At 46.6% G+C, this 9,483-nt stretch overlaps 1 protein-coding gene across 2 annotated transcripts in view; it reads right to left on the reverse strand.

Moving 5' to 3' along the window:
* Positions 1–9,123, reverse strand: part of MAZ (MYC associated zinc finger protein) — a 121,162-nt gene extending 112,039 nt beyond the window's left edge. For both annotated transcript variants that reach the window (XM_085618806.1, XM_085618805.1), the window contains exon 1: positions 8,344–9,123. In XM_085618806.1, coding sequence (XP_085474932.1) covers positions 8,344–8,376 — 33 coding nt within the window. In that variant the 5' untranslated portion in view covers positions 8,377–9,123. The remainder of the gene's footprint in view (positions 1–8,343) is intronic.
* Between the last annotated feature and the right edge of the window lie 360 nt (positions 9,124–9,483).

Here is a 9,483-nt window from a genome sequence, read left to right on the forward strand (position 1 = left end):
CTTTAGTATTTTGTGGGAGGACCACTTGACGTACCTAGAAAAAGGTAGGATACAGAGAGAGAAATGAATCATCGTGGCAACCTAGTGCCAGGAGGAACAGTCCTCTGTAGTCTACCTTGTGCATGAGGTGGGCAACAGGAAGACCTGCCTGTGGGATGTCGGTATACAGTTTGTTTTGGAGTGGGGAGTACCCACCACCCATACCCAACTGAAAGACTTTCTAGGGCCCACTGGTAATTACGTAACTTTTGTGTACAACAATAGGGACTATACATGTGTCACTGACTACCCTGACATCGAAGAAGCAGCCTAGGAAGGAGATTTTGACTATGGAATGTTTGGCCTTTGATGACCCGAAGGCAGCACTATGTTATACACCTATGTTGAAAGCACCGGACTTTGGTGTGTGACTATGTATGACAAGGGTAGAAAGCATCCAGTGGCCTTTATCAGACAGAACAGCTTCTTTGAGAACAGAACTGGGCAGCCACTGAAATATATTCCAGTAGTGGCGACTGTGAGGCACAGGTTCCCAACTTACCTGTTAGAGACCATGTTTGTGGTAGAGACAAACCACTCAAGTGGCCTATGATGATGAAAGGATGAGAATCAAAAATTGCTGAGATTTCCGAGGTCATTACAAGACCTAGATTTCACATTGAAACTTAAAGCCAGAATAAATCATGGGAATTCAGATGAACTTTCCCACCAGTTTTGCCGAACCAATAACCAAACGTCTCCAAAAGATTAGTAAGGATCCAGTTAACCAGACCTAGCAGGGGAGTGTTTTGGGAGAATATTGTCACCAGTATGAGGATTTAGTGTGTAACTGTTAGACTTGGCATCTTTTGCGGAGTTTCCCCTGAATTTTTGCTTTCTGCCCTCCTGGTTTTGACTCTGTTTTTGCTGGTGTACATTTCTGTGTGCTTTTCGCACTGCTGATCAGTGATAAAGTGCTGGTGCGCCTGTGGTAAATTGTGTTATGATTGGATGTTTTATTTACTTGTCAGTCCCCAGTAAAGGGCACTGTGGGTGCCGGGGCTTGCGAGTCAACCGCTACTCGTGGGCCTGCAGCACGGATTGTGCCACCCACTACGCAGCCCAAAAAAGGTATAAGTGAATGAAGATTGGTATGCCTGAACTCAGCGTCTAAAGAGGGTGAGAGAGAGCGAGGGTGCCCTTTTAATTCTGACTTCATAAAAGCCACTTTTAGAAAGTGGGTATTATTTTGCTCTGTCATCCCGTGTGCCTCTGCTGGAATGTGGATTGCCTGTCTGGGTTTTGGACGACAGATGGCTAGGAAGCAGGGTGGCTCCTGATAATCTAGGTAGGTCAGGAAAGGGCTTAATAAACCTGGGCTGCGATAGGGGAAGAGGGAGGAGATTTCCTTGCACCTCAAAGGGCCTGGTCTGCCTCTGACAAAGGCGTCTCCACCTCCTGCCAGGAATTCACACCAGAGAAGGCCAAACTGGTTCTGGCTGGGCACAGACACCCTCTGCCTGGAAGAGCAAAGGATTTTTGTGTACAAATACTGGGTCCCAGACCCCTGAACTTTTAGAACTCATATGGATCAAGAAGACTGCCAAGAAGAAGAGCCGGAGAAGCTGCAAGAAGGAACGACTGCTTTGCTGCGTGCTTTGCTGGGCCGACCTGCAGTGGCTGCTTCTGTCTTGGACAGTGAAAGGCCTGGACTGGACTTTCTGCAACCTAATTTGTGAGTCTCTCCATGGGCTTGAGGTAGAGCTCGCCCCCTGTTGACGAAGTCTCAGGAACAGCAAAGACTTCAAGTTCTTCGACCCTCAGCACTGGCGACTGTGTGTTTTGTGCTGCAAGCTGAAGAACACCAACTCGACGACGTCTACGACGCCACTGCCGACTCCGTGTCCTGAAGGCATCGCAGAGGGCACCGCCGCAACACAACCCTGGTCTCACAGACGACGCCTGCGGACACTGCCACCGAGCCGCTGCTTGCACCGCGACCTGTGGGCACCGCACTCCGCACCGCCTCGCTTCACGCCGAAGCTTTGGCACCGCAGAGAGCACAGCCGCACCGCAACCCTGGTTTCACTGACGACCCCTTGATGACGCCGCCACCAAGCTGCTGCTCGCACCGCGACCTGTGGGCACCGCACTGTCTTGCTTCACGAGGACGCCTTGGCCTTCCTGATGCCGCCACTTCCCGCCGATATCAACGCCGCTGCTTGCACCGTGGTTCGGGGGCACCGCTTGTAAGTTACACGACACACCGCCCTCATTCCACACCGCAGCCTTGGCCCACCGACGCCATCGACTTCCGCTCCTCAGCCGACGGCAGCGCTTCAGCAACAACGCCGCCGCTGCTGCTTGCTCCGTGACCTGCTAGCACCGTGACGAGCACCGCCTCCATCTCGCACAGCGACCCTGGTCTCAACGACTTCGCCATCTGACGCCGCCACCAAACCGCTGCTCGCACCGCAACCTGGGGGGGCACCGAACGCCGCACCGCTGCCCTTCGCACCGTAGCACCCGCCGCCTTCTGGCGCCAGCAAATCCTGATATCATCAGAAAGGAGCTCGACCTGCAACGCGAGTGACTTAAAGGGCCCCATCACCCTGCATCTCTGAAAGGTACTGTTTGTGGGTCTTCCCGACACCGTAGCTGGACCGCGCGGTCAGCCATAACCGTTTTTGGATTTGTGTGTTCACGATGCCGTGGTAGCCCGGACAGAGCTATCCACACAAGGAACTCTTTTTAATAAACGTATTTTTAACTGGGAACTTTTAAGTATAGTATTGTGGATTTTTATCGTTTTGGTCTTGTTTTAATTATATAAAAATATTGGATATTTCTCTAAACTGGTGTGGTGTCCTTTTGTAGCGCGTACACTGCATTACTGTTGGTTATGTGCAAATGCTTTACACACTGCCTCTAAGATAAGCCTGGCTGCTCGTGCCAAGCTACCAAGGGGGTGAGCAGGGGTTATTTAAGACGTGTAACTTCCTTATCATGACTAGAGTGGTGGTTTTTGCTGGGCTTTGGCCCACGCCCTAGCCTACCCAAAATCCCATTTCTAACAGTAACCGTCCCATGAATGCCATAATTAATGTATATTTGATATCCTTATATTGGCCCTGATGTCACTAATCAAGTGTGTGCCCAGAGGCCTAGGCCTGTCCATGACAAAGTGAGGTCAAGGACCTGACCTAAAGGGGCACAAAAAGTGTGTCCTTACAATGGAGATTGTGTGGCAAACACATATCTACAATTATGCACACAAAAAACACCACGGCCACACAACTGCATTATTTCAGCAGCCCGGTCCATATCTCAAACTGCACCTGTCTGTATGTCATTCTCGTCCATCTGCCTCGCGGGCGTGTAAGAACAATGGAAGGGAAACTGACTTCACAAAGCAGTCTGGGTACTTTTCTGGTTCCAATGACGTCACAAGGATGCCACTTCAGGCACCAAAATGGAGCCCATGCCCCATACTGGAGTGGAGAACTATTGAAACATTTCAGAATTCAGTCTGTCGCCTGCAATATTCAAAAGGGGAGGAATCTACAGTATCTGCCAGACAGATCGTTACTGAAGGTAGGTAAATGTTTGTTCTTTGCAAAACCAGTGGAGCTCTACTTTGAGGCTGATCAAAATGGTGATGTGTCATTGGACCCTCAGTTCCTGTAACTTTAAGAGGGCCTCTGATCGCACAGAGATCCGATCACAGTTCAAGCTTAGCTTGTTGATCCATTTTTCGCATGATACATTACTACAACCAAGCAATCCCAGAAGACCAGAGTCTACAATAGTAAAAAGAAAGTAAAGACCCAAACTGTAACACAACGCATTCTAATGGCAACTACCAGAAATAAAATACAAATAGCAAGAGTATTTTCATGTTGCTAGCAGACTAGCTCATGCTTATTTTACCAATACAAGACTGCTAGGGAAAGAGGATCCACCTAACAATACCCGCCCCAACCCCAAGAGAGGTTTTAAAACCTCTCAGAAACAACATTAAATGATGCTACCATGACATAATCAAAAGTTTCACATAGCTAGTGACAGAGTGAGAAGGTGGATGGGTGGTTTGGGTTTACATCCACTATGTCCCACTAAAATGGAAAAAGATGCAGCCATACTGGAGTACCTTGCAATTTTGTGCTGATTTTTATGTATAAACAACATATTATATTGAGCTGGTGATGGTTTATAGGTGTGTGTTTCCCAAAAAATATTGGTTCATTACCCAAATTGGACAAACAATTAACTTGGAACATAACCTAAAAATAAAGACATACAGAGCAAACTACAACCAACGCCCTTTCAATCGGGCATTCCAAAGGGTGCACAGTAACCTAATGCAACCATATTAGTTAGCTGCCTTATCAGGGGTGTTGAGTATTTTATAGGTCAGGGGTCTCCAACAGTTGCTGTAACAAGAGCTGCTTATGTGAAATGCAAATCATCCCAAACTACTAATACTTGTGACCAGCCCATCCATGGTTGTCAGCAGTGATCACATCAATGCATTAGGCAGAGCTGCCAACAGTAAACGTAAACGAGCCTTGGCAAAGTCAATAGGTCTTGCCTATGCAAGAGATGCTGGCTTCGCCAATGTGTTTTAGCCATGTTGTTCACCACTGTGGCTGCTTAGCATGGCTAAAAGTTGGTGGCGTAGAGGAGAGTCGCTCAAAGTGGAATGGCGAAGAGCAGAGTGTTGTGTACTGAAGTGGCATAGTGTGGATTCACAGAGTGGAATACACTGCAGTGTCGTAGAGTGTATGATTGTATTCAGCCGCGTACAATTCAGCATCACAGAATGCAGTGGTGGAGACTAGAGTGGTTCATAGTAGAGTGGTGCAGTGTGGAAAGTGGCATGGAGTTGAGTGATGCAAAGAGCAGTGGAGCAGAGTAGTGCAGCGGCATAGAGTGCAGAGTAGAGTCAAGTGGCAGAGTAGAGTATAACGCCGTAGAGTGCAGTGGGGTAGAGAGGAGTAGTGCAGAGTAGAGTGATGTAGAGTGCAGTATTGCAGAGTAGAGTGTCATAGTGGTGTAGAGTGGCATACAGTACAGTAATGCAGAGAAGAGTGCAGTTCCGCGGAGTAGAGGGGCATAGAATGCAGTGGCATAGAGTAGATTGTTTCAGAATAGAGTGAAGTACCATAGAGTGTAATGGTGCAGGGTAGACTGCAGTTGCATAGAGTGGCAGAGTGTAATGGAGTAGAGTTAAGTGGTGTAGAGTGCAGTGGCATAGAGTGCAGCAGAGTAGATTAGAGTGGCGTGCAGTGGAGTGTCGTAGATTGCAGGAGCAGAGTTGAGTGTTACAGCATAAAGCGCATTGGCGTGGAGTCTATTGACAGAGTGCAGTGGCGTTGATTGCAGCGTTACAGAGTGGCGTAGAGTGGAGTTGTGCGGAGTAGACTAGTGTGGTCTGGACCGGAGTGGTGTAGAGTGCAATGGCGCAGAGTGTGTTGGTATAAAGTAGTGACAAGGAGTGTGTTGGCGTAGAGTGGTACAAGGTAGAGTAGAGAGGCGTATCATGAAGTGGCATAGAGTGGAGTTGTGCATTGGTGTGGAGTGGTGTAAAGTAGAAATGCACAGAGGATCGTGCAGTGGTACAGAGTGGAATAGAGTAGAGCAGAGTATGCATGGTGTGGTAGCGGACCACCATTACAAACATTTTCAACTGAAATGACCATTACATATGCGCAGACATATAAATTTACTAATAAAACTATACAGTGCACGAACGAAAATGTGTGGTAATTGCATCACATAGTGTAATGATCTGTTTTGATCCTATTAAAATATGTTTCCAACACACTTCAGAAATAAAAAATGGGCTTCATTTATGTTCCTAATTCTGATACATTCTGAAATACTTACACAGTTCATTTTAATATTGTGTGCTCGAAAAAAAACTTTCCTACCCCAGTATCCAGCAAGATTGCCACATAAATCATCTCACTTTTAGGTCGGATAAAAAAAAGTAAACAATCACCCTCGGATGACAACACCTAACATTTGACCTCAGTCTTTGAATGCCCAGTAAACGTGACAAGATATGTAAGATGTAAAGGCCAAGTTATAGAAAGGGAGTTTGTGGAAGAATACAGTAAATACACTTTAGGCATCGGGAGGTATGATGTGAACCTGGAGCGCCTAAAGCAAATAAGGACAGCAAGTAGAAGGCCAGAAAATATGAGTTACAAACCACAAAGCCAGTGGTAATCAACGGGTGGAATGCCTTCCTAGGTCAACTCTCTGAAAGTCCCCATGATGTATTTAGCATACACTATCAATTTGGAATGTCTCTACATGGGTAACAGCCACAGCTGCAACCTGACCGGCACCAAGCTAATAAAGTGAGTAATAAGTATCTCCAACTCAAATATTAGCTTTAAATGCATTTTGAAAATTCAGCCATTTTTCTCCAAACATCTGCTTTTGAGTTCTGAAAATTCACACATTTCCTTCTGAAATATGGGATTTTAAATGTTGGTTTATATATAATTATTCAACCAAGCAAAAGCTGTAATAATAGCAGGCTGGGTTGCACACAGAAAGCTGCTAGCAGCTCAGGAGGCACTCGTTGGAGACACCTGTAGATGATACAATACAAACTAAATAGCTACTAAAGCACTCAAAGTGCTTGGGCCTCGCAATGTGTAGGAAAGCAGTATACAACTACTGAATGCAAAAACAATGTCAGGAACAGGGCGGGGCCTCGGAAGCAACCGTAGTAATTGCTTGCCTCACCCAATATGCTACTGAGATTTGTTTTAAGTAGATGCCTGAGCACACGTTGTTACGCATACAACATAAAAATCGGGAACGGAGCTAACACTAATTTGGCACATTGTATGTACAAAGAGGACAATAATTAAGCTGAAGCTACGTTGATCCCCTTGGATAACTATACAGATAATTGAAGTAAACATGCAAAACTGACCAAGCACTGGGATGGATGGCAAGATATTGCTCTCAAATACACAACGCATTTTTTTGTACAGGGCAAACCCGTGGCAGACCCGGTGCAAATGAATTTCCCCTCCACAAAAAGACTTATGAATGTTCAAAGCAGAGGCGTGGGATGGGGCTTAAAATATACCACACTCGCTAATAAAGGTAAACAGGGGCGCACTCACAGGAAGGGCACGGCGCTCGACAAGGGCAAGCTCAACTAATAAAACAAAGAAGTGATTCTGAACTGTAATTAAGGCACATGCCATCCGGGGTGAATCCTCGCTATGTGGGGGCGGGGAGGCGGCGGTAAAAGCGCAACCGCCTCTAATGAAACAACTGCACATTGCTAACACTTTCACAATGCAGGATAAGGACACCCCTTCTCGCACACATTACATTTAACGTGTTTCACGAACTCAGGAAGGTGTGGGTCGTAGACACAATACACAACAATCACTACGAAGACAAAATTCAGTGCAATCCGTAACTGCATACACTACACTTCAAGATACAGGCACCGATAAAAGCAAATGCCATTTATGGACTAAGGTGTAGGATTCTTAACAGAATGCAGCATAGACGGGGGGGGGCATACGAACACGCCGATTACAATAAGGGGTTTAGAGACAAACAACGCGTCCTGTAACTACGGCCCCCAAAGCAAACGTTCTGATGCAAAACACGCACAGGTAAGAAGCCCTTGGTAGACAGTGGCGTGCTGGGTATAAAGACACGATAATCATCCTATGCGGGGGGAACACATAGGTGCAATGCTGCAGCAGTTATGCACAACTGCAACTGTTCGGTTTATTCCAAGTCATCTACGACCCCAATGAAGGTTGTTGAAGAACGGGAAAAAGCGTATGTGCACAACCTCTGCGAGGACATAGGAGGGCAAATTCCAACGGGACACAGATATTATCAATGCAAGGCGATTTTGGGCACATCAGTACATAGTGAGAGGGAGATCTGACAGTCTACGGCACCAACTGATCGGGGGGCTGATTTAGCTCCCACCCCTGTCGCGTGCTCGACACAGTAGCACTGTCCCTCCATCGGCACCCCACTCCCCCTGCTCCTGTGCTGGGTTCCCCTCCCTGAGCAGGAGAGGCGCATGGGGTGGGTATGGGGAGAGGCAGGGAGGGGAGGGAGAGGAGGAAAGCCAGGAAGGGAGGGGGTAGAAAGGGATGGAGGGCCCTCTCCACCCGCTCACCACAGGCCTCTCCTTCCTCCTCCCTCCCTCCCCTGCACCTCTTCCTCCTTTAACAGCACACATTGCAACATTTACCCTCGCAAGTACTCCCTCCCCTCTACAAGCAAAACCCAACAGCCCTGTTTATGGCTCTCCTCCTTCTTCCTTCCCCACCCTTTTAAATATTTTTTATTTTGTATTACCTGGAATATGAAGCTGCTCCAGTTTGCATCCATGGCTCCAAATATATATTTATATATTTTTCCCTCCTCTCCCCCTGGTCCAAGAAGGGAGGAAAAAAAAAGAAAAAAAATCCCCCACTTCTCCTCCCTCCCCCTTTTCCCTCCTTCTCCAGAGTAGCTTTCACTGCCCCCTAATGGTGGCTTGGTTGCAGAGGGGGAGGGGATTTGCACAGAAAATAGATTAGTCTTAGATCAATGAAAGAATGACTGCGCAGGTAGGGCTATCGGCCGATGGGCTGTTTTGCAACCCACGAGATCACTGAAATGTTATATTTTCACACTCCATTTATTTATTTTTGCAGACAGAACATGGCTGCTGAACCCTGACCTCCAGCCTAAAAAAAATCCAGGCTGTACCATTAAATACTGTGCACAAAAAGGGTATATTGTTAAAAGTTATGCCTCATTTCAGTGCATGGGTTTAAAAGGAAGGAATTATTGACATACAAACAAAATGATCCTAGTGCATAGTCAAACGATGCAGCTTGAGCTGGTTTGTTTAAGCAACCCTTGTCAATGGTCCCAGCTGTCACCCCTCCTCCTGCCAAAAGCTGTCGCAGTCATTGTTTGCAGCAGCACAAAAAACATAATATAACAGATCTTTCCAGGGCAAATCTACGTCTTAAGCTGAAGCAGAGCCAAAGGATTGCTATTGAAACGTAACCCCAAAAATATGAAGCCTAGCGGGGATATAATTGACGATTTTGCAAAGTTGTTGTTCTTTGCCATAAGCGCTGCTAGTTGCCTTAAAGGGGAGGCTGATTTCGTCACATCAACCATGGTAATTGACAGAGGGCTATTACTTGTGCGGATGTTGTGGGTATTTTAGAATGGGTGTAGTTATACCCACCTTCAATTACTTTTATGGATTTGCTTCCCATAAGAAAATTTCACCCGCTAGTGCAGGACGTTTTCCTTGCCGTGATGCATATATCTAAAGTAAATGAAACAAAATATGACCAACTGATTGCCTTTCCAGTTATTTTTGGTGGCCATCTTGAATGAGTAACTCTTCCAATCCAAGAAAATACGTGCAGCGGTACCAGTTTGGGAATACAGTCTTTACTGGCAGTGCGAGATGGTGGGTTTTATCAATTGCCT

This window comes from Triturus cristatus, chromosome 7 (assembly GCF_964204655.1).
Source record: "Triturus cristatus chromosome 7, aTriCri1.1, whole genome shotgun sequence".
Taxonomy (NCBI): Eukaryota; Metazoa; Chordata; class Amphibia; order Caudata; family Salamandridae; genus Triturus; species Triturus cristatus.